Here is a 25,945-nt window from a genome sequence, read left to right as displayed (position 1 = left end):
GTTTCCACTGTCTCGGTGATATTGTCGTATGCTTTGTTCCAGAAAGGGGGTGTGTTTGCACCCACGGCCGGGATATTTACAGAGCGCTGCTGGCAGACTCCGGGAACAATGTGTACCCCGAAACGAGGGCGGGAGCTGCGCGGCGGCCGGGCCGGCGCAGAGCGGCTGTGGAAATTCACCAGCCGCAGATCCCCTCGCAGGCAGGCAGGCGGCCGGCTGCGGCGGGGAGGGTGCGGGCTCAGGCGTGGCCCGGCCCGGGCGGGGAGGAGCCGCCGCGGATTCTATAAAGAGCGAGCGGCGCCAGCTCCACCCGGTACCGAGCCGCGAGTCAAGCCCTGTGTCAGTCAGAGTCTTAACCGCCGCCGCAGCAGCAGCATCCTCGCGACTAAAGTGCGTCACAGCAGCCCCGAAGCTTCCAGAAGCCCCGCGACTGCCCGACACGGAAATAACGTCTAACCACTAAAGTGCGAATCCTTCCGCGGCCGTTCCCGGACCTCTCACGGTCAACTCAAGTGAAACCTTGTATTTCATAAATAGTTGCCCAGGGTAAGTTCAGGAACCCCAGCAGGTTAGACCCTACATTGATTGACGTAGCGACAGAGGTCGCCATGCTGTGTATTTGCTCTCGATAGAGGGGACTATTTTGGGTCCTGTCGCTGTGTCTTTGCGCAGACCGGTCCATTCATTCGGTGACAGTTGGGCGGGCGTTGCTCGCTCATGCCGGTCGGCTCGCTGTCAGTCAGCATGTAGGGGCAGCCTCCTCCTCGTCAGGGTGAGCCTACTTAGAGCAGCAGAGCCGCCCACACGAGGAAACCGCTCCTACTTCAGTAACTGCGCGATGTTGTGCCCACAGTATGATGCATATGAATTCAATTGGCAAAGAAAGGCTATTCTTAACAGTTTATTTACTTCTGTGTTACTGATAGGAAGTGTGATGCCTCTGTTAGCCAGCAGTAACTTTTCATTTTTAGGGCCCCTCACAGAGGGAAGACCACAGCTCCCATGATGCATTTTTGGCTTTCAGGAGCCCATGTCAAGGTTGGCAGATGACCTGTCAACCTGACCCCCCCCCCCCCCCCCCCCCCCCCAAAGAGGGTGACGTCAGAGATTAGGTGCTCGTTCTGATGTAGTTTAAATAGAGAATAAACTCATTTTGGAGGGTGTTATATGTTGGGGGGGGGGGGGCTAATAAAGTCTTCGGAGACATTTTTCATTTAGAAAGGGCAAGTATGATCAAAAAGATGTTCACTACTCCCAGGGAGGGTGAGCTGATGGGTGGGTCTGTCCTGATTTTCCAGCCAAATGCAGGTTTCTAAGTTAGCCATTATGATGCCAATATCAACGTGGTATTGGCTAAAGGCCAGGGATTTACTGCAGTGCCTCTTTTGCATTTGGCACACCTCTGGTAGGCTGCTAGCACCTGTTTATATTTTATTTTACTGGACACCAATGCACTTGGCAGCTATGTCAACACATTTCAGATACAATTGAGGGCCAGTTGTGATGACGTGTTAAGGCCAAACTAGAGGGCGCCTGATAGCTGACACAGCACATGGCAACACAGTAAGACAAGATACTGCAAAAAATATTGGCCTGCATTGGTCTCTTTTTTTTCATAGAGGAAAGGGAGTGCCCAAAAGGCAAAACATCATTTAGCTTGGAGCTCTGAAAACCCTTGCATGGTGGCGCCTCTTGGTAATATTACTTCCACCCTGGGTAGAGCGGTCGTTCGGGTGTCAGGATGCAAGTGCGAGGAAGGTGGCCATGTGCACCCCCCCCTAGTCGTCCGTGCTTCATGCTCCAGACGCAGCGTGGCAGGCATGTGCACCACCCTGGCAGTGCCTGCGATTGAACCCAAGTGTGCACACTCGAGGGAAAGAGGCATCTTAAAGGTAAAATGTGGCGTGGATTAAATGCATCCAAGTTCAGCCATGTGCCTCAGATGCATATATGGGTACCGCCTCAGATGTAAAGTGTAAGGGCATGATAAATGTCATTTCAACATATGTGGATTGTCTTTTAATATGGGTAAAAGAATACTTGCGAGAGGAAAAAAATGTAGCATCTTCTATCCGTAGGCTGAATGTTATTGCTACTTAGCACTTGTTATGGTCTGCCTTGACAGCGCAGCTGTCCAGACAATGATGGGAGCATCACTAGACAGAGGCTTTGGCTCCGCCCACATACACAGATGGGAGGGCAGTCACTAGGCAGGGGCTTTGGCTCCGCCCACATACACAGATGGGAGGGCAGTCACTAGACAGGGGCTTTGGCTCCGCCCACATACACAGATGGGAGGGCAGTCACTAGACAGGGGCTTTGGCTCCGCCCACATACACAGATGGGAGGGCAGTCACTAGGTAGGGGCTTTGGCTCCGCCCACATACACAGATGGGAGGGCAGTCACTAGGCAGGGGCTTTTTCCGCCCACATACACAGATGGGAGGGCTGTCACTAGGTAGGGGCTTTGGCTCCGCCCACATACACAGATCGCTAGATCGGTGGATTCCAAAGTTTCTGAACCTGCACATCTCTTTCAGCTGCCTGTTGCAGTAAAAGGTTCTAATGTTAGATATAAAAACTGCACAGGGAGTGGCAAGCCGATGCCTTTTTGTTGATGCCGGGCATAGTAAAACATTTCTGATGGTTGGTTGGATATCCCTGCCTGTCCCCAGGGTAGGGATCCCTTCGAAGCGTAGTGGGACACGCGGTGGGTGGGAGCGGGGCGAGGCAGAGACTTGGGCATGAATGAGGAGGGGGCGTGGCAGAGATGACTACGCGGAGCGGATGGAGGTAGTAACAACGAGTGCACAGGGCCGGGGACTCGGAGGGGGGTGGTGCACAGGCATGACGAGGCAAAGAGGCGAGGCAAGGATGACGAGGCATGAGGAGACAGGGCACCGACGCTGATCTCTTTTGCGAGCCAAGTATGTTACATATGTATGCTGCCAGAGGTGACAGGCACCCTGCACTTGTAACCTTGTGCTTTTCCTTGTAAGCAGGACTACAGCTCCAAGACCTCCGAAGATGGCAGAAAGGTTCATGGTGGACAGCCCAGCTGTGAAGTACTCCAAGGAGTACATCGAAGCAGACTACCCCTACCAAACCACACGCGTCTTCACCGACAATGGAATCACCAAGGTAAGAAGGGTCCCAGGATTTTATATAAAATGTGGTTTTCAAGTCAAGATCATTTTTAATTTGAGAAATTATGTGATGTTTTTTTTTATAATAAATTTGTGAGAGTTTGCTACTTTTTGCTATTGAATGATTTTGGTATGCTTCCTACCGAAGCGTGAGGAAAGGTCCTGATCACCTAAGATCAGGACCAGGATCAAGATCTCCATGGGTTAATTCACTAAGAGGCCTTCACAGAATGTACAGTGAGCACAAGCACCCCTCTTGGCATGCACGCAGTTAACCAACCTGCTCCTACGGCGGCTGACCATATTAGACTGACCCCCCATGGATCCGCAAGGGATTTGTTGCCGTGAGAGGTCAGCCGTTTCAGATGAGTTATACATTCTTCAAATCTTCAATATGGAGAGATTTTTTGGGGGGATAGTCCCTCCTGATCAGCAGGTAATTGCTTTCTAGCCGCATTTCAGCCGCTAAAGTCTTTCCAGGAAAAGCTGCATGGTGTGTCCTGTTGCCAAGTAGCAGGCTAAAGTGCATCCGAGGTGTGCCCCATGCCTAGTGTAGCAAGCTCCCAGGTGCCTATTGAGGTCCAGCATTACTAGTACCGAAGTGACGTCGGCAGTGGCGGCTGGTGACATTTGAACCTGGTGGGGCGGAAAATGATTTCCACACTAGCTCGCGAGCGCGGCGCGCGTGCCCGAACACCCGCACCCAACCCCCCCCCCCTCTGAAACAATGCCTTTCAGTTTACATGCAGCACTTTGATGCCAGTCATGATTCACTGAGCTATGTCCGAAGGATGGTAAGCTATGAAGTTCAAGAAACTGATCTCTGTGGCAAAAGCAGCAACCCACTGAGCTATCTACAAAAAGAAATCTGTGATAGGCATGCTACACTTTGTGCTTTGCATCATGAACATTAACACTCTAAGCTGTTTTAGCAGGAGTCAAAATTATCACTAGATTGATCACAGCTCTCACCATCAAAGTGCATCAATCACCAGAGTACGCGTGCTGTTATTATTCCCTGAAAAAGGCAGTAAATAAAAACATATTCGCAGGCTGTTCTTATCTCTCCTCAGCCTGTCATTCAAATGGCTCCCCCTCGGCCTTAGCGCACAGAGCAATGGCACCTGGCCTGCTCGGATTAAATCTTCTGGGGGCCCCTAAGCAGTCGAAATTTCCGGGCCCCCTCACAAATTATCTCCTAAAATCCGATGCACTGTTCTTTTTCTTACAAACTGACAGCTGCCACAGTATAAGCTTTTAAGAGACAAACTGCTCTGTGAATCTGATTTATTTCTCTGCTTTATGTATTTAAAGTTGCATTTCGACCCTTTGTTGCATGGCCCCTAAAAGAAGTGGGCCCCGTAGGCCAGTGTCTACGGGGCCAGACGGTGGAGATATTCCTGAAGTGGGTGGATTAGAGGCTGTGCAGCTAAATTTCCAAAGTCCTTCTGAATTGGAACATAAGGAAAGACCAAAGATGCGACGAGCAGCCTGTACACAGAAGGCTCAGCCGCCAGCCCAAGCAAGGATGAATCAACTGAATCAAAAGGTTGGCTACCGATGAAAGGAGATAACGAGCGGGAAAAGAGCAGGGACATTTTAAATGACGGCGATGATTATCTTATTTTAAAATCCTCCTATTGCATGCTTTTGAGCTTACTTCTAAAAATAGATTGCTTAATTAATTCATTTATTCGTTGATAGCTTCATTTCTGTAATTGAACTTTTTTATACTAATTGGAAACATCTCATAGTAAGTAAGGACTGGTAAGAGGAAGTAGGGCTTTGTGTTAACAGAAATTATGTCGGGTGTGTTCTTTTCATCGATTGCTAAATTCAAATATGTGCCAGTTCATGGCTTTCCGAGTATATTTTTGTTTCAATAAATGAAATCACGATTTTCATTCGCGTTTTTAATGTTACTCCAACTTGACCAGTTGATCGATTCGCTGACTTGTGGTGCCTTAAGGACGAAGACGGTAACCAATACCTGGGTGTCCAGACTCCAGACCTGTTTATACGCGCGCGCCCCCTCCCAGCCCCGGCCACATTATTATGCAACAAAATGCCGACTGGGGAACCTCACCTGCCTCATTTGTAAGCGCGCGTGAGAGTCTCTCTGTATGTACAGGGCTGGGCTGAGAATACAAAGCAGCCATGGCGATTCTGTCTCTCAGTGAGAGACAGAGTCGCCATGGCTGCTTTGTATTCTCAGCCCAGCCCTGTACATAAACACCCGGCAACTGCACCTGGTCCTGGGGGGAACAAAAGTCACGGCAGTGGCAGTACAAAACATCAAACCGGCTGCCATAGGAAGCGCTGTAATTACACAAAAAAAAACGTACAGACCGACCGATGCCAGTTACTCAAACCCGTCATGGCACTCTCAGGGGGGTACAGCTGTGGGATCATGGGTAACACGTAACGGGTGGGGGTTTCACATACAATTCAAAAGGGCGGTAATCACCACCATTGTGACTCACTCACCTCAGTAGTTCTCCTTGCGATGTCGTTACAGTACGGTAACGGTACTGTAGTAGTTCAGCTCACGAGGCAGGCCAGGAAGAGTTACCATCAGGAGGACAGGAGGAGCACACACACCACGTTTGAAGTGGGCATCACTGTGTGTGGAATGGCTGCGGGTGCGGGGTGAGACTAGTGACTAAGCAGGTGAGTGACGTCAAGTCATGCCAGACGTCATCAAGCAGGTAAGAATTGGTTAGAGGGCAGCCAAACTCACCGCCCCACTAGGAGGCTGGGGGCTGCGGCATTAGGCAACCCCCAGTTTGCAAAGGGGGGGGCTAGTGCGCATGTTCCCGCCGGGCAGAAAAATGACCTGTCCGAAAGAGGACACGCGCACTAGCGCCCCTGAGCAGCCCCACCCCCCCTTTTCCTGATGGTTTCTGGTCCGGCCCGGTGACCGGCCGGCCAGAAACTTGTTGCTAAATAATTGTAATTTTAGGCACACTGGCGGTCCCGTATGGCGGCAGTGCGCATTGGGAGGGCAACGCCCTAACGCCCCAATGGACGCACCGCCGCTGGACGTCGGGGGCCAAAGGTTGATGCTGTTTCCACCAAAGTGCTGACTTAAGTCTGGCTAAGTCCCAGCTCTTGGTTTCCAGACCAGTTCAGTAGGTAGTGCAGAGGTGTCCTTAAGACCTGCCTCTAGTAACAGTATCCCATAGTTTAAAAGATGCCCACTCAGATTCTCTTACCAATGAGTGTACGTGTTTCTTCCTTTCTCAGCAGTGCTATCCCTTCCAGCTGTAGGGCCAAAGATCCCCATAAACCACACACAACTGGAGGTGACGTGGGTCTCAATGTATTTTGGATGTAAAAGCCCAGACGTAGTAATCACAATCTATTAAACAGTCGTTTTCACCCATGAGCTTTGTAGCAGAACATCTACTTTATGTGTGCATGTAAAGTGAGTACACATTATATGGGCATGAATGCAAGTGTGTACATACTGGACGTGCACAAATAAATTCTGACGCGTTACAAAGTTTATGGATGAATATAAGTCAATATAATATTATACAGCCTTGATTACTTCAGCCGCCCTCTGCATACAAAAAGCTGTGCACCTTGACATATTACTCCTGGGTGTCTGCTAGGGGAAACCCTTGGGTAAAGCACGCTCACAGCATGGGACACCCTTCGCAGGACAGACTCGCTGCTTCTGAAAGCGCACTCTTCAGTCTAAACCACTCTGGGTCCATTTGCCACAGCTCCCATGCTCTGGTTTGGCTTCAGAACGAGGTCCTGGGTCCTCTCTCCTGGAGGCAGCAAGTACTTTTCTTTGTGGGTTGGAACTGGCACATCTACAAAAGGATCCCTGGTACAGTGAGAGCCAGGTAGGAAGGATTTAGCTAACTGTTTGCACATTAGAGATTTGAAGGGATATCGTCAATAAGTATAGCTGATATTTTTAACTAAACAAACAAATCTATCTTGTTTTTCTATGACTAACGTATTTCACTAAAATATTTTAACTTATGTGTGACTTATTATATAATATTTGTGACTTTTACCTGCAGATGTTATTTAAATATTTATGATTTGTAATAGTCTGATTAAATGTTTTGATATATTTTCAATAAAAGCATGTGTGTTTTTATGTATCAGTTTTATTTTCTGGCAGTTGAATTGCACTTTTGCATTTTATTGTCCTTGATAAGTTTATTTTATATGAAGTGTAATCTGTCCTAAAACTATTTCTTTAACAGTATGTTTAAGGAAGAGTGGTAGAACTGGGTTTTGTGACTCATTTGTTTTTTGTGCTTTTTTACTGCGGCACCTTTACAAACTGTAAACATTTATTTTGATGCCTTGTCTCTTTTTTAAGGTCAAACCGTGTTCCACCAAGTTTACTTTCCGCACGGAGCGGCGAGTTCCAAAACTTGGAGTGATGTTAGTCGGATGGGGAGGCAACAACGGCACCACAGTGACGGCAGCTGTCCTAGCAAACAAACTTGGCCTTTCCTGGATGACAAAAACTGGGCCAAAGGTAAGCCTGCTTCCTGGTTTACATACACCGAGCCAAGAGGCAGCCATTAAACCAAAGTGAGGCTGATCTGCAACTGATCTAGCCCTCCCCTGAGGGCATTAACTACTTTTAATTGCCTGCCCTGCATTAACGGTTAAATGTTAAGACAAAGGTTCACAATTAGGGCTGAAGGTAATTAAAGGGTTTATACTAGCATACAATGCAATAAGTCTTTAACTACCTTCTCACGCAACCTTGCCCCCTCGCACTACCCCTGTACTAATACCTATGGTTTAAAATGTCAATGAATACACTGTTTACTAAACGGGTTCACTGTAGTAGTTTGCACTGAAATCCTTCAAATAGACTGAAATGATACCTGCTTTCCTGAACGGTTGCTCAATTCTCTTAACTGCTAGGGAACGTGGGACTGAGCAGGTGAATGTTTGTAATGAGTATAAAAGGCCTGCTTCTCAAGTTGTATTTTCTGTTTTCAAACCTTCAAAAACGTTTAAAAACACCCTCATAGTCACCTTGGGCAGTATAATCATTTCCACCTTAAGGGCCGTTGTTGAGGGTCTAAGTAACCACTGGATTTAAAAAAATAAGTTTCCAGTCAAAGTGAAGGCATTCCTTCTAGACTGATTTGGTCATCAACCGTAGAATCACTTCAACACTTAAATACAAACCAGCGATATTTCCCAGCATGTTGATTATTATGCCGCAGTTGCAATCACCAATTAGGCAGCACAGGTTTGCTCGTGTAATGTGGAGGAAAAAAAAGTAAATACGTGATTAACTCATTAATGAAACTATGTAGTTCCCCTTACCGAGTAGATACTTTTTCCACACACTCCTGTCCATTTCTATTACATAACCCTAAAACTGGGTAAAAGGTCACTTGGGATGAAGTAGGCCTCGTGTAAACTCTGTGAACCCACCTCCACAGTTAGTTTAATGTGTGACCAGTGACTGTGCCAAAGTCTGGGCACTGTTGAGCCAGCCACGGAAAGGCTTTGTATCCTTGCCAAGGGTTCCAGCTGCCAGTAACCAGTTCCTTTCTCTTTCCAGGTTGCTAATTACTATGGATCAATGCTGCAGTCGTCTACTGTGTCTCTGGGCACCAATGCCAGTGGGGAGGTGTATGTGCCGTTCTGTAACCTTCTTCCCATGGTCAATCCAAACGACATAGTCTTTGATGGTAGGTGGACACTTTATCTTATATTTGATCTACTAGTGTGTTGGTCTGATTTAAATAGACTAGACCTCTCGTGGAAAATGTTATCTAAAATAAACATTTCATGTTTTAGTTGTGTTTCTGAAACCATTTGAGGGGTAGGGCTTAAAAATGTGCCACATTCTACAATGATAAGTTACATAAAATCCATATTTGGGGTAAAGGGAGACAGCCGTGGATGTAAAGGGGGTAACAGCCTTGATCGATGTAAGTTTACATAAGATTTTTTTTTTTATTAATATGGGTACTCTCCCCTCTCCCCCCTCCCCATCTCGCATTGGATCCAACCAGTGCAAACAACTGGTATTAAAAAAATAAAAATAAACAGTGAAGATTAGAGGTACGCTGGGTGGCACGCAAATCATCAGCAAAGCCTTCAGCGCCTAGTCGGGGTAGAAAGTGCGACCTAAACCCCACAGCTTACCAAACATATCTAAATTCCCTTTGTTGCCAATCATTGCTTTAGAAAAATGTCATATGTTGTTTCTTACCCAAGTGCTCTGTTTTCTAGGCTGGGACATCTCCAGTATGAACTTGGCAGATGCCATGAAGAGGGCAGAAGTCCTGGACTGGCAGCTGCAGGAGCAGCTGAGACCTCACATGGAGAAAATGAAGCCAAGGCCTTCTATTTACATCCCAGAGTTCATTGCAGCCAATCAAGAAGATCGCGCCAACCATGTCATCCATGGGACTAAAGCAGAACAGGTAATTCATGGAACAAGAACTGCATTAAAAACGATTTAATGTGCTAGTTGGGTAATTGCTGCATTACAATTCCATAAAGACCTCTTGAACCAGCAGGCATCGGTCCAGTGCAATCAGCAGTCTGTTCGGTCAACTTTACCTTTAACGCACCTTTCAGTCCTGATGAAAGATGAAACTGTTACCGTGCAGTGTAAATGTTGATTGCTAGCTTTACGCTTGTAAAGTATATAACTGTAACTCTGTCAAAATGCAATCAACAGATTCAAACGACAACAAAAAAGACCTCTTGAGCTAGCACTTTGTCTCTTATTTGATTAAAGTTCAGTGGCAAATGTTGCTGTATACTAAAACATTTCCCTAGACCTAAAACGGAGGGCCGCACGTAGTAAGACAGGTTTAAAAAGCAGTTTGTGTTAGTTGTACAGTGTTTGCTTTGCAGCCTCACCTTTTATTATGCACGGAGACACAAACACTCCTACCTCATTAATATTTATGGGTAGAGCCCTTTTGCAACTGCAAGCGACAGCAGACCTTCTTACCTGCTTTAGCATTCACGAAATGCCAGCATTTTCTTTTTGGACAGGCGGTCTCTTGATGGAAGCACCCCACAATACCAGCAGACAGCATTCACAAAGTGAAAGCTCTCCCTGCGAAACAGTTTACACTTTGCAAAAGTCTTAGCCCCTCTATTTAGAAGTCAGTAACAGATCAGTGGTTCTCAATTTCAGTTGTTGTTGCAAAGTATGAATTCATATAGTGAATGGCAAGGCATTGGTGGGGGAGGCTCCCATCACAAGCCATTTTCCTTTGCAATATATTATGGGTCTTGAAGTCCAGTTAGCAAGTATGAAAGATCTTTCTGACTCATTTTGTACTTTGTGATATGTATTTTTGCAAATCTAAAACCAGTGGTTTTGTGAATTTTAAGTTTTGCAGCAGCAATAACGCCTTATACATCATGCAGTGTGTTAAATTCCAGTTAGACAGGCTTTGAAAAAGTGTGTATAAATATGTTAACAACTGCTAATCAGTTATGTCCCTTCTATTATGGTATTCAGCAGTACTTGCCGTACTTTCTGTTGACACATGACCATAATGTGATATGTTAGTTTTCTAGATCCAGGCACACTTTTATTAACTCTTTTCCATTAGCGTTTGTTGTATCTTCTGTAATCTCCGGTGCGTGGTTGAACAAGTCATCTGTGTAGTGTTGTGGGATATTCGAATCCATTTTTGAAGATGATGGTAAGCAGTGTCTTTTGCCCACCATCTTCATTAAAATGCTGGCACCAACTAGTAAGGATCGCCCTCATTCAGAACACTATAAACTAAAGAGACTCCGGCCTTCCTTCCACATTCCAACTCCTTGTATGTACTTAACATAGCAATAGTAGCAGCAAGAGGTTCACATAACTGGTGCATGCTGCAGCAAATGTCCTTCGGTAACAGTTCTGATGTAATAAGCCATGGTTCCACAAGGCATGCAGAGAAGCAAATAGCCTCAAGAGGGAATTAAAGTGAACCCCCAGAGATAGGGAAGAAATAAGACCTGGTAGGAAGGAGTATGCACTGTCACTAAAAAGAGAAAGGTGGATCTGAAGAATAAACATTGGAAACAATTGATGTATGCCTGCCAAGCGAAATATTCCAGAGCCTTCTGGGAGACAGTATTTGCTGGCCTTCCCTCATGTAGGGCTTCTAATAAAGTCCACATTGGCCTTGAGGAGTGGCCCCAACAATTGTAACCAGGTGAGAGAGAATGGTGATGACTTTGTCCTGCTCCTTGATTCTTAATTTGTATCCGGGTAGGTGTTTAATAGACCTTCCAGAAATCTCCCTCGGCCCAATGGGATCCCTATGGATCTATATAATGAAAACCCTGGGATCTGGGAAGGGAGGATATGCATTGCTTCCTCCTCTGTAAGGGGAGGGGGGTTGCCAGAGTTGTTTGCTGGCACCTATCTTTTTCTTGCTCTATATAAACAGCCTAGAATCCGCCCTTTTGACCTTGGGTCAGATGTCCCGGCGGTAAATTAAAAAAAAAAAACTTGCCAGTGCTTCTGCTGTATTGCTTACCAGGACAGCCAACAGTTTTCACTCATTGCTAGTTACCTTTTGTCTCTTTTATGAAACGATTAGACCGGGAAACAAATTTACCAAAAACATTCAGTATGTTCTGTGGTTCTAAAAAGTATAAACCTGTTGCATTAATGATGGGACTTTTGAGAAAGTGAGCCAGTCCCCATTTCGTGTTTTAATGTTTTATAGTTTTTGTTTCCGGGCACCATGTGTTACCAAAGTGAAAGTTACTTTTTTTTACTTTGTTTGTTCAAGCAGTCTGCATGATTCCCCCACTAACTCCATAGGAGAAAAGCCTGTACACTCCATAATGGAGATCTATAAAAGGAAATGTATCCCGAGGGGGGGGGAGGGGGATGTATGAAGTTATAGGAATGTGGGTTGTATCCAAAGTGAAGAAAATCGTTTACCGGGGTGCACATGGAGGTTCTCTTGACAACTTCCACTTTGTCGCCCACCAAGAATTGGGCATGGACTATATTGAGCATTCGATCAAACCTGCTGCCCCTGCTGCTGTGTTGCTCAATTTGGTATGACGAGCAGCCTAGTATAAACAGAGAGATAATCTTAAACTGCTACTCCTGTGCCTTATGGGGTTCGAATCTCCTGGCTCAAATATATTAGGGGTGCAACTATTGCTCTTGGTTGCTCGTTTATTTTCAAGAATTCTACTGACATCCGCAAGGAGGACAACGGGTGGGTTTGGGATTGTTTCTTATTTGATGCAAGGGCCGAGAATTACTGAAGCCCTCCGCTAAGGGAATTCTATCTAGTATAGAGCATGCTGGGGGCTGCGCCCTATTTGGACCAGGTATTAGAATCTGGGGGGAGTGTATGTTGTCCCTGTATAGATTGGGCTCTATCAGATGGTAATTATGTTTCCCACCAGGTCAATTCTTCTGCCCATACGACAAGGTGTCCACCCGGACTATGTTGCACTTTCTCTTTTTTTTGTAAATTATATTTTTCCTGCGCACATCGTTCTTTATTGCCTCTTTTTCGCAAGCACAATTTTCGCAGGTGCAGAGTGGCGCACTGCTCTATTTGGAACAGTTGGATTGTCTTGAGGTGTATGTTTAGCTGTGGGATCAAAAGTGCAATACAATTGCTTAATCTGATGAACTTTTAAAGGGTCTTTTGATTTTATGATTCATGATGTAGTTTTATTTTGCTGTTTTGATCTTCAATTTTTACTGTATATCGAACATAATTATGAATGCAGTAGTTTTGTGTTTTGCCCTCCATTCATTGGAACTCATTCGAGATTACCATTTTAATCACAACGATTACTAGTAAAGTGTTGCCGTTTGTAAGGTGCCCACTTGCTGTTGCGCATCCCAAGGGGAGCGAGATTCTCTTATAATGTTACACAACCAAAATCAAGTATTGTAAATGTGTTATTTTTCCATCATACTTGTCTCAGTCCAAAAATAAAAGGGTTATTTACAAAGGTGTACCATGGGCCTCACATGTGCCCCAAATCTTTTATAACCATTATAAAAGCCTGTGGCTTTAGCGCAAAATTATTCAGTCTCCACAAGCACCTATGGAACCCGTAGTCAATACCCCCCAGGTATATCTTTATAGTTTGATCACTATTTTCCAAAAACTCATCGTTTGTTATGTGGCCATGATTTAACCCAATTTTGTTTTGTTTTTCAGGTTCAGAAAATACGCCAAGATATTCGGGACTTTAAGATGAAGACCGGGGTGGACAAAGTCATTGTGTTGTGGACAGCCAATACGGAGCGCTTTTGTGATCTGGTTCCAGGTGTGAATGACACTGCATACAATCTGCTGAAAGCCATTGAGGTGAGGAACCTTTTACTGCGTCATGTGAGACACATTAACAACCGTTTTAGAAAAAATATATACTTTTTAGAGAAAGAGGTTTAAAGTTTTTTTATTGGTACAGGTAAACAAAAGAGCTAACTGCGGATCTTCAACAGTAGACAATAAAACACTCACATTGTAATGTAATCCCCGAATAAATATAGATGATCACATTATGGAAGTTTATTAAATGCTCAGGTAATGCTGGGAAATTTTAAATGGAGTTGTGGCAGGCAAAAGGGTAGTTTTTGTTGGTGTGCAACAGTGAGCGCTGATGGAAGTTAACACAGAATTTCAATATAGAGTTAGTCCTATGTTTTTAAATAGACAGACCTATGTAAAAATACTAGTCACTGCCTTGCAGGTGTTGACTTTTCGGCCCACACTCTTACTTTGTTGATGGGCCTTCATCAGGGAAGTGGAGGATCTGGCTCCCTCCATTTTGTAACACAACTAGACGTGACTTTAGAATGAAACTGCCATCAGATGATATATATTACTGTGTCTTAATGATGGTCTTTTATTTAATAGGTATGTGTTTGATAATATTTGGGAATTTTTACGCATCCCAACATGTTGAGATTTCTTCAAATAAACATGTGAGTTATCGAAGCCCTCAAAGTATATTACATTTAAAGCCACTTTATACCTTTATTTACGTACTTTTGTTCCTTTCTGCCTATAACTAATGCATGCTTTTGGGTTAACCCCATTCTCCCCTTTTCATGTTTTTCCAGTAAATGGAAAAGTTTAGGAGCAATGTCAAGGGAGATTTTTCTCTTTATGTCAAAATATGAAGCATATAAGTGCAGAAACATAGTTCACGGATGGGGTTTGCAGCAAGGACTTCTGAAAATGTGTGAATCAATATTTTTCAAGATTACATGTGAATGGTGTGTAACACCAAATAGAAGCAGTGTTGTCCAAGACTCCTTGCACAACATTATAAACATGAAAAGAGGCAGAGGGAGATGTTGTGCACTTCAAAAAACGAAGTTCTGAACACAAACACATTTTCTTTGAAACCCGATTTTAAATTCCACATTTGGCTTTGCTCCGTTAAGCTGTTCCCTTTTCTGAGAAGGTAACAGGCAGTCTATCTACTTGCAGCTTATACATCGGATATTTAGAAACTTGAGAACAGAGTCCCAAGGAATAGACTTCGTACCTGTGCAGGGAATCCCAGCTCTTTACTTTTAAAACTTTGGATTAGCAGGTAAGTAACAGAAGAGACAAATTAAAAGAAGCACTTGCAAGTGACAGATAGGAGCAAGAGTTCCAGGAAAGTGAGGACCCGTCTTGTTACCCATGTGAATTAGAAATGTCAGTGTAGGAATAAACCTTTAATATTGTAGGATTTAAATAGTCATTACAGAGTCCCATCAAGTTACAGCCAGCAAAAGCAGTTATGTATTACAGAAACCTCAAAGACATTAAAAAAATATTCAGTTAATAATATTCCTATTCTAGTAGTTTCTCTTTGAAAGACCCCAGTCCAACTTGTAAATTAATGTATTTTTCTTACAATAATCTGTTGCAGTGTGATCGGGAGGTGTCGCCTTCAACTCTGTTTGCTGTGGCCAGCATCCTGGAGGGTTGTGCATACATCAACGGATCGCCTCAAAATACATTTGTCCCCGGAGCCGTAGAACTTGCCATTAAGAACAAGGTTTTCATTGGAGGAGATGATTTCAAGTCTGGGCAGACCAAGATAAAATCTGTTCTGGTTGACTTCCTCATCAGTTCCGGCCTCAAGGTAACGCAATACTTATCTCATTATTAGACTTGTAGTTCCCATTGATTCACGTATGTATGCCGATGCACAGAAAACTTGGGCTAGAGGGAAATACATTAAAAAATAATTATCTTTGAAGCACACATTCACCCAGGTCACTTTCAGCTGCCTAGATTTTCAAGGCTTATTATGTGGTGTTATTGTGCTATTGTAATAATTCTAGTTGCATTTGTCTTTTAACCAATAACTTACAGCTGTCATTTACATTTTCCTATGTCTCTTGTGCCAAACCGTCTTATTTATTCTCTTGGTTCTCCATTGACTACATAAAGCAACATTTCTCCTATGTCATTCATTTGTGTTCTTTTCGCTGGCCAGGCTTTCTGTGTATTCGCTAGTTGTATAAACATAACTTGCTGCTTGAGGAAGAAATACTCCGCTTCAAGCTCTGTTCTCTGATATGCTAGGTGGTGGTGGTGGAAGTAGTACTATTCTTAAAAGGTGTGAACTGCAGATGAAGTGCTTTTATTTTAAGGTTATTTCAGCTTCATTCCTTAGCTTTTAACTCTTAAAACTATACCTCTCGTAGGGTCGAATCCTACTTTAAGGATTATCACCATCCCCTCAATAAGTGCATCCATAAGGAACAGTTATTCAGAAAATATGAATAAAGTATGTCTCTAGGCAGTAATAGCTGGAGAAATTGGTCCCCATTAATGTACGCTACAAAAACTTTGACAGTGGAGTCATTCCATTTTTATTTTTGCAAAATAGTCAAACATCACAGATACCAGGAGTAAAAAAAATACAATGCAAAAGTCTGATAAAATGCAAAATATTGTATTTGTCCGTGCCTGAGAAAAAGGGAATGTATTTTAATACTCTTCTATCCTTTACTATTTGGCAGTGACATTCTAATCAGTGACTGCTATGTGCAGATTTTCTTTTCACAAGGCAGTTTCATAACCAAGGTGTAACACAAGAAGATCTACATTAAGCAAAATGGATGGAGAAGTTTTCACAAGATGCACACCTTAAATTACAGCACTCTGCTGATATAAAAAACAACAATATAGATGTCAAACCAGGGAAGCACAATCTTAAATGCAGGACATTGCTTCATTCGGTACAAATCTATCCTTTAATAAAGTGTCCCCACCTTGTTTCCGGACCACACCAATCTGTTCATGACCTATCCCGTAACTTGTGCAGACTCGGATTATTCCATGTAAAATATTTCACAACAAAACTAAAACAGACTAGTTGTGATGCATAAATATTGAGGGAAATATACATCTTGAGATGGTAGAAAGTAAACACTTGGAGATCAGAGTTGGGTTTCTGGTTAAGAAAGGTATTCAAATATGGTTTGGGGCTGAAGTAAGGAGACGTTTGTTAGGGATTTCTCGTAGTTTTCTTCTCGGTAATGACCTAGATCTCCACATTCTAGCACTTTGGACGCACCTGTTCATCCCCTTTGATCAGATAGAACTATGACTTTCCAAACTTCTTGCCATATTTAGAGTTTTGCGGATAGGATATTCCATCAAAAAGCGACTGATTTGGTAGACTCTTATCACAATACTTTATTCAGTTTTTAAGACCATAAAAGTACACAGAACAGACAGCAAAATAATTCAGTTAAAAATAAGTCACAGTTTAAAAATAAAAGTAGGGTCATGATAGCCCATATCATATAAGACATTTCGTACAATAATAACTGGCATGGTGTAATAGGAATATTCAAAGTTTGTGTGTGGCTCTCCATAATACAAGAGGTATCGAAAGGCAACCCCTGAGGTGCCAGAGAATCAAAATTACCCCTGCAGTTTGGCTCTGATGCTCTTGTGGAGATATTGAATATTACAGAATGTAAACAAATTGCCTGAGTCCTTAAATACTGTGCTGGTGCGTATGATGCTGGGCTTCTCTTTAGGACTGCACTAACGCTCTTTGTCCGATTTTCTGCAGACTGTGTCCATTGTGAGCTACAATCATCTGGGAAATAATGATGGGAAGAACCTCTCAGCTCCTCAGCAGTTCCGGTCCAAGGAGATATCCAAGAGCAATGTGGTGGATGACATGGTTCAGTCCAATCCGATCCTGTATGGTCCGGAGGAGAAACCTGACCACTGTGTAAGCAAGCTTTAATGAAATTGTTCTTTAAATTATTAGTGTTGTGCATATGCCAGGATGGACAGACTGATCTTGGGCTTTTCCTGGGAGCAGCTAATGCAGTTTTCAAGTCCTTGGCATCTACTTGTGCACGAAGAAAGTCTGCTAAGAAATATGCTTGACTCCTGCATGGGTTAGTGGTATGACTGGGCAGCTGGACTTTGGGGTATTTGGATAGGTGAGTCAGCAAGTTTTCTCTTGAAGCTGCCACAAACATAAAAATGTATCTTCTGGGCAGATGTATAGTGAAGTGTCTTGTGAGTGTGCATGAATTTGTGCCTTCGCTGTGTAGATCCTAGTCAGTTCAATGAACAGAGGCAAATTTGTAGGAACAAACCCATGGATATCATTGGGGGGCAAGATATTTACTCTCACAATGATTACGGTGAGATCCTATAAAGTTAGCCCACTGTTGATTTTTAAATAGACCAACAGTCTTATTTAGATGGTCCTTTGAACCATACAACAGATTAATTTGCAAATAGCTGCCAGTTGCGGCAGGTTGTATGATCACACTTTGTTAATAAAAAAAAAGTTGGGATGATTTTAGGAGTGAGCAGAAAGATTCTTGAATGGGTTGGCAGTGGTTTTGGATTCAGCTACGAGTTTCCCTAGGAATCTGAAAACACCCAGAAAATTGTAAAAGGATTTTTTATAGGATGGACGTTTTTTTATTTTTTATTTAGACCTGAAAACGGGCTTCCGTTTCTCTCCCCTCAACCTTAAGCTGGCTCCTTGCTATTCACTGTAATATTCCATGGATAAGAAACACCTGATTATTTTTTAAGAAAGCATCAGTTCTAACACTAATTCATCAAAGTTCAGCTTTTGCAACGTGAATCTTAGTCACATGCAGTGCATTAGTCTGTCTTCTAGTGGTAGGGCCCTGAACTGTTTCAATTTTTACAAAGTTTTGCAAGACAGGTTAACAGATCCCCTTCGTTCTTTTTGTAGCCTAATAAATGAAGGTTCATGGAGTGTATTATCTATTTTAGTGTTGAGGCTAATGCAGATGTACTAGTGTAGGTAAATGACTGGTGTAACCAACTGTCTTCACCAGACCTATTAATTTGCAAGCATTTGTTGTTGGAAAGGTCTTCTGGTAATATACTCTTGCTTTGCAGGTGGTTATAAAGTATGTCCCTTATGTGGGCGACAGTAAACGAGCTATGGATGAATATACTTCAGAAATCATGATGGGCGGCACCAACACCATAGTCCTTCACAACACCTGTGAGGTAAGTCACCTGCAGTCCTGTCTCTGTTGTGTCTCAGGTTAATGTTACTTCAAGCTATGTCCTAACACCTTATGTTCATATCTCAATTATCTTGTTTTAGTTAAAATGTCCTGGAGTGCAGTTAATAGTCTTAATGCTGTTTACATTACAAGTAACATAACCTAGATATGTTTTACATTGTACAAGGATCGATGTATACAGTAACACTCAACATTCCATGCAGAGTGACAGGTCAAACTGTACATTGCAACAGTCAGTGCTGAGATACTTTTCATCTTACATTAGGGTGGCTTTCATTTGGAGACCTTGGGAAATTTGAGCTACCTATTGAATCTGGACTCTTTTGCATCTGTATGGGAGACATACAAAAAAAACATTTTTGGCTAAGGGATGCCGGCAATAATCAGTTGGGTGTCGTCAGCATATGAACAAATCTTGAAATCCTGTTTTCTGACCACGTTTGCCATGAAGGAGTCATAGATGTTAAAAAGTGTCCGGCTTCGTGATGACTTCTGAGGGACATCACATTCAAAAGCATTGGGAAGGGGGTTCATCTGAAGGTATTTTGCAGAACTAGATGGTATTGAATGCCACGGAAAGGTTAAGTAGAATTAGAATCATGGCCTTGCCCTAATCTACTTCTTGCCGCCTTGGATACCATCAGACTAGAAGGGTTCATTCTGTACTAATCTTCGCTCAGAAACCATCTTTTGATGGATCCAGTAAGGTGTTCTCAAGGGAAGAGATTAGTTAGTTATAGACTAGTATTTACAAGACGTTTGCCATGTAGGGGAGCAAGGAAATGGGGTGATAGTTTGATAGGATGGATGTGTCCCTGTCTTCTTGGCCAAAGGTAATATTGGGGCTTGTTTCCAGATATCAGGATAGTCTGCATTAGATAGGGAGAGATTAAAGATATGTGTTAGATAAGGACTGAGTATGAGCAGGCGTGAGAAAAGTAATTGGGGAACGGGATCAGGTGTGAGAAAATTAATTGTGGAACGGGATCATGTAGGAAATCTGATTTGACCTCTTGCATAATTTTTTTAGCGTCTACCTGATGCACAGATAAACTAGAGAAATTGTGTGCTTGCTTTGGTATGTGGGCCTAGTTCCTCTCAGGGGTCTCATCTAGAGATTTTTGCAAAGCAGAGGTAGGATAGATCTGATCTAGTTTGTCTGTGAATAAGTTAGTCTTTTTTTCTCAATGACCGACAGAAGAGTTGATGGATTGAAATTGTAGACTGACTGGGACAATTATTTTTAAAATAGTAAAAGTTATTTGGGGAGCCACTGTTTTGTTCTAATCTTTTGATGAAATCTTTTTTTTGTGTGCGCCGTGATGTTTATTAAGTTAGTTTGTTGGCCAATCAGTCATCTATACTCTTATAATTCCTCCATATGTGCTCTAGTATTTTGCATTTTCTTTTCTCTAATCTTAACTCCGCGGAGTAAAGTGCCAGTTTTCCATTGGTAAGCATCTAGATGGTTTATTTGCTTTGCAGGGGCTGCACTTGTCCAGAGAGCTGGCAATGGGATAAATGAAAGTATCTAAGAAGCACTCAAGGGAAATGTCTCTGCTAGTTTTTGGTGGGGAAAAATGGTTTGAAAAGGAAGCGGTGTTGATTTTACTCCAGTCTTTTCAATGGTTCTGTGAGAGAGAGATCTGTGGGATTGTGATCATTTCTATGTTTGAGAATAGCAAATCTAACATGCTACCTGCCCAGTGTAGTCCGAAGATTCCTTGTTTTAGGTAAAGAGTTAGCATTTCATTATTTTTTAAAGCTTGTGTCGAGAGAATCCGTTGTGTTTTCAAAGTGTAAGTTAAAACCGCTGGTCACCAAGTCTCCTAGCAGTGTCAATGCTTTAAAAGACAGCTAGAGCTTCACATTCTGCTGTCAAGGCGCTATCATGAATAAGGGTGGTTAGTTCCTCACGTGAGGCTTTCCACTAGAAATGTGATCAGTAAGGAATTGATTCACTAAACCTCCAGCTGGACAGACATAAATAAAGGGGGCGCACATTCTTGTTTCTGTCTGGGCAAACATCTTCGTTCTTGGGACTAGCTTTAGATGAACTTTTGACAGATGGAAAGACTTCTTTTTACGTACAGGGAACATCCTTGCACATTCCACTAAATATTAGAGCTATTCTATTACTCAGGCACAGCAAAGAATCTTAATCCCTCCTCGAGAGGTGATACAGGGTCCACCCATGAAGTAAGAAACGTGTTTTTCTGTATGACTGACCAGCCATGTGCTGCCTATGTCCTTTTCACCTCTGTTGCAGGTTAGAGCCATAAAGTATGAACAGGATAAAGTTACTCTCCTGCCAATCCCTCAGCAATAGCTTACATCTAGGACACACACCGCCTATAAAATAGGGAACTGGTGAAAATATGTGCCGGGGAATGAGGAGTGGTTATGTATATGTACACTTAAAGGGCAAGTATTGCTGTACCATGCTCTGTATTAACAGACTTGGGAAGTAATTTCCATGTTTAGGGGATAGTGTATCAACTGGAACAGATGAGATGCAATAGTTAACAGAAATGTGCGGCTATCCTTATAGAGGGTAAAGTGAGGAAGAGTTTTATTTATTTTTAGTATTGTGAGCTTAGTTTGATTCTGTTACATCTGGGGTAACCTGTTTATGTATAGAGTAGGCTGAAAATGTCTTAAAATAGTTTTTCCAGAGTCTGTCATAAACTTACATTTTTGGTCTAGTCTCACTCATCAGGTAACTACCAACCTCAGATGTCAACACAATTTAAAACGGCCTGAAAAGCAAATCTTGAGCAAAGTTCAGGCAATGAGTGGTCCTGGAATTTAAACTTTTTCTTTGGTGAGCACTCCAAAGGCGGGTTAGGTGACATTGGTATTCTCTTGTGCTGGGTAAGTACAGGACCAGGACTCTCAGTCAGGAAACTTCTAGGAACTCTGTAATACTATAACGTGTTACACAATTCAAGCCACCACATTCTCTCACTCACTGACCTATTTTCATTTGCTTCTTTAGGATTCCTTGCTTGCAAGCCCTCTCATCTTAGACTTGGTGATCCTCACGGAACTCTGCCAAAGGATAACATTCCGCACAGAAGAAGATCCAGAGTTTCAGACATTCCACAGCGTCCTCTCGCTACTTAGCTTCCTCTGCAAAGCGCCCCTGGTTCCCGAAGGGACGCCAGTAGTGAACGCCCTCTTCAGGCAAAGAAGTTGCATTGAGAACATACTAAGGTAGGGTTGACATTCGATTCCGAATTCTGTGATGGTGGAATGACTCCAGATGTTTGCATTTTGAGAATCTTTTCAACTTGCAACATCAATGTCCTTGGGAGCAAATAAATCTTTAAATGTATATTAAAAAATTAGCACTGAATGGGTAACTGCAGTCTGAATATTTTCTTGCATATTATTCCTTATGTTGGGACGGAAGCTGTGCACTGTCATTGACACCCCCTGACTTTAATAATGAGGCAACTTTGTAGGGTTTAAAGTAATTCTTCTTAGATACTAATAATTAAAAATCCAACTTTTAAATAGTGTGCCCAAGTACCAAAAAAAAATTTGAACGTATGTTGTACGTTTTAAGATTTCTTCACTTACCTGAACTTATTTCAGGTTTGGTTTTTTTTAATCCACAAAAAACGTAACCAGGGTACATATGGAAAGCTGTACCAGTCACAGGTAAACTCTGGTATAGTTCGGGCTTTTCTTGCCTATTGTAGAATTCTACACACAGTACAATACAGTTCCGCAAAGGTATCCATGCTGTGCCATAACACATTTGTCTTCTCCACATATAAAAAAAAAATTCCCCTGTGGAGAATATCTGCCCACCCATGAAGTTTGGGGGTATTCAGTTTTACTTGTCAACGCTAAACAGAGATTTACCCTAGTCCATTCCAGGTCAGCTACAGAGAACTCAGCAAGGAGTATGAATTAGTATTGTACAACCAACTTTAGCTCTAACCGCAAGTGCTTTTAGGCCGTCTATGAGCCCTGTATTGTGTGTGTGGCCGTAAACATTGATGGAAATTTCACCAGGTCCTTAATGACTATCAATTAGACCGACTCTTTATTGCTGAGGCAGGGCATCAATATAGCTATTTCCTCAGGCTTTGGGAGTTTCAAATAGGCAAACAGGAGGCAGGATAGCCATTATTAGGTCGAGCATTCGAGACCACTTGTATATACTGGGCTCAGGAGATCAGCCCTAGGATGTGTCTGCTTAGGGGCTTTGTTCTCTGTTCGACTGCCTCGATAGAAAACGACCAGCAGACATCATTAAAATACCAGAATCACTTTAGCATTCTCTAGATTCCAGTCCATAGAAATGGTCTTCCACGAGCACCCGTAGACAATAATATTTTTTCAAATCTTGTATTTTCAGTGATATGACCACCGAAGGCCCTGATTTTATATTAAAAACAGAGCTTTGGACTATACCATTTCCTGCTGAAAGATAATATTTCTCTTCATGTGTTCCCATACCTGGCATGTCACGCAGTTTGGTGTTTACTTTCCCTCCATGTTAAAGAACAGTAGATGTTTCAACACCCAGGCTAATGTACTGCATAGCTAAATACATATGAGGTACCAAAGGCGAGACCAATTGCATTGCAAATGCTTGTTTTTAAACAAGCTTTCAGCCTTATACCGTGCTCTATCTATGTAATACCTCTCTACATGCCACCTGGACCTTTACTCTGAGCTATTGCTGGTCTGATGTTGACCCAGACTAGCTGGATAAACTTACTGACTTGGTGTGAGAGCTAGTTACTCTCTCCTTAAAGTTAATGAGGCTGGATGACTTCAATTTCCATGCTAAAGCTAATTCTCACACTAAATATGCTATGCTTATTCAAGCTCTGCAGTCTATGGGCTTCATACATTTGTTTGAAGACCCTACTACGCTTGTGGTTGCGCGCAACTTGTACCTCCGGTTTTCTCACTTGTGCACCATTTCTTAGCCACAGATTCACCCCTTGGGATGGATAGATAGAACACTGCTTAATTTGCAAAGGTGACCCTGGGCAGCCTAAATCGGAGTAGTTAAGTCTCCACCTGGCACTCTTGTGTGAGAATTCAATTCGTAAGAAGTTTAAAAACCATTTAAGCTAGAATTATTTTGTGTCTATCAGGTCATGTTATGAAAAAAATGGGATGTATAGCTTACTCTCACTCAAATCCTTTGCCAGACATTTGTATGGGTTGCTGAAATAAAGGCTTGCTATTTCTATACTTATTGATTTAACAAAAAGGTGTAGGAATTTTGTTCATACCAGTGTACATTAAATTAACCTGTTTAACATTTTGAGGAAAAGACACGTATTAGTTCTACTTTGGCACAGACCATTGGGAAAACTATGGGCATTGAAGTAATTCTATAAGACCTCTTTACTGTTAAATTCAAAATAGGGATATAAGAAATCAACTATGCTAAATGCATGCTCCTTTTAAAGCATTTGTTAGTAGCACTTGTCTACCTTTATGTACTTTGTAGAGTCAATATTTGTGGTATCATTTGTTTGATTCTATGCCAGTTCTACATGACATATGTAATTAATAAAAACCCTTTCTTCTACTTAACAGGGCTTGCATTGGACTTGCACCCCAGAACCACATGTTACTGGAGCACAAGATGCAGAGAAGCTTTGTCAGTCTGAAAAGGCCAAATGCGGTCTACTTGCATGCGCCAATAGCTAAAAAGAGGGCCTCTGCTGTTTCCAACGGATACCATTGCAAGTCTATTGCAAACGGCTGCACCAATGGCCACTTGGAAATTGATAATTAAGCAGATGGTTTTAAGGAACGAACTCTGCAAAACACAATGTGATAATACCTCAGTCTTCAGTACCCTTTGCAAATATTGCACTCTTCCGAAAGAAGCAACAAAGACATTCTAATTTCAATAAAGAGTTTCTAAATAGCCAATATCAAAAAACCTTCATTTGTTTCAAAATTGCTACGCGTGGAGCATGAGGAAACGTGTCTTCCATATGATTTAAACAACTACGTCGAAAGATGTCGCTGGAAACTAAAATACTCTTCTTTGGGGGGAAACTTTGAAATCTCTGAGTTTTGCTATAATTAATAGATCTTGAAATACAAGTAATTAAAATTACTTTGAGCTAACTACCGAACCTAACCACTACTACATCGGCAGTGATTAGTTGCCGTGCAACTTTTTATGGGAAGACCTCACACCATTTTGGAGACTAAAGACTTGGAAAAGGATGTTAACAAGACTTTTGTTTACATATTTTACCTTATGTTTGATCCCTTTAATTACTGATATTTTGTATTAGTGTGGAATGGTTACCTGTTATATATCTTAATAAAGAATCTTAAAATATATTTTCTTTGTGGTTTTATACAGTTAGTTGTGACAGTCTTGATGATCTATCATCAGTCTGAATTTTCATTATTCCTATCTATTTCTTCCTAAGTTGCTGAACCATCCTGTTTAACGTCAGACCACTTTAACTGACTTTGTTTTTTTTTTAGCACACCTGAACCGTGACAACCTTATACTAACACTCTTTAACTACTTATTTGAATGAATTAATGGATTTACTTTGCAAGAAACCAGTTTACGGCTAACATTTTGAAACTAGCCACCAAGACCATGTAGCTGAGTAAGATCAGAGATTTGTACATGTTCATAAAATTGTTGTAAAACACCATTACATCATTTAAGGTAACATCCGCTTTCTAAATGAAAAGCTAAAGGTTTTGGGTTGGTGGTTAAGTTAGGGTGATAAGGATATTGCGTTCCATATTCTTGGGGAAGGGGCGGTTATAAGATTTCTTCTGGTTGAACTTCTGTAGCTTCAACAATAGAGAGTTAGTACTTCTTAGGTAAAGACTCCCACCATATAGTTCGAGTTGTGTGTGTGTTTTTTTTATTTTAGAAGCTAGACTGACGTATTATGATGAATCTCTTAACCACATCGCTGCTGTGGTTATTTTTCCCCTGTGCTGGAAATTGCCATTTTGCTGGTGTCATGACGAGCTGAGCTCGTCATCAGCACAGCTCAACTGTACCTCATGACGAGCTGAGCTCGTCATGAGCATGGAAGGGGTTAAACTGATTTCTTGCTTCAAACGGGAGCAGTTTTAGATCTGGTGTAATTTATACAGCAACAATTTGGACAGTGGACCTGTCAAGGAAAAGAAGGCACCAATCCTAAAATCATCACACAAGTTAGTCTTCAAATTCTAGCGTGCTATTTCCAAATGCTCCCTGTCCTAAGAGCATCACCCAAACCTGGGGTAAAAAGTCAAATGTTTGTCCAATATGGAA

General features: G+C 42.4%; 1 protein-coding gene across 2 annotated transcripts; it reads left to right on the top strand.

Annotated features, from left to right (window-relative positions):
* The first annotated feature begins 260 nt into the window (after positions 1–260).
* On the top strand, positions 261–24,996 carry ISYNA1 (inositol-3-phosphate synthase 1). Of its 2 annotated transcripts, none has more exons than XM_086947016.1 (11): positions 261–546; positions 3,003–3,141; positions 7,495–7,656; positions 8,707–8,836; positions 9,384–9,577; positions 13,319–13,468; positions 15,030–15,245; positions 17,196–17,360; positions 18,524–18,637; positions 21,656–21,873; positions 24,232–24,996. In XM_086947016.1, exons 2-11 carry the CDS (start codon positions 3,028–3,030, stop codon positions 24,431–24,433), a joined length of 1,665 nt encoding a protein of 554 aa, XP_086803142.1. In that variant the 5' UTR covers positions 261–546; positions 3,003–3,027; the 3' UTR covers positions 24,434–24,996. The 2 variants fall into 2 exon arrangements, with proteins under 2 accessions (XP_086803142.1, XP_086803143.1); XM_086947017.1 differs by lacking the exon at positions 261–546 and adding an exon at positions 2,858–2,927.
* The last annotated feature ends 949 nt before the right edge of the window (positions 24,997–25,945 follow it).

Source organism: Lissotriton vulgaris, chromosome 12 (assembly GCF_964263255.1).
Source record: "Lissotriton vulgaris chromosome 12, aLisVul1.2, whole genome shotgun sequence".
Lineage (NCBI taxonomy): Eukaryota > Metazoa > Chordata > Amphibia > Caudata > Salamandridae > Lissotriton > Lissotriton vulgaris.
This window is presented reverse-complemented; position numbering and strand designations above follow the sequence as displayed.

Bases quoted from the DNA above. Each gene is read 5' to 3' on its own strand.
- ISYNA1 (XM_086947016.1), top strand. From the start codon at position 3,028: ATGGCAGAAAGGTTCATGGTGGACAGCCCAGCTGTGAAGTACTCCAAG. The intron at 13,469-15,029 runs GTGAGGAACCTT...AATCTGTTGCAG, and splicing joins ATCTGCTGAAAGCCATTGAG to TGTGATCGGGAGGTGTCGCC. The intron at 15,246-17,195 runs GTAACGCAATAC...GATTTTCTGCAG, and splicing joins TCATCAGTTCCGGCCTCAAG to ACTGTGTCCATTGTGAGCTA.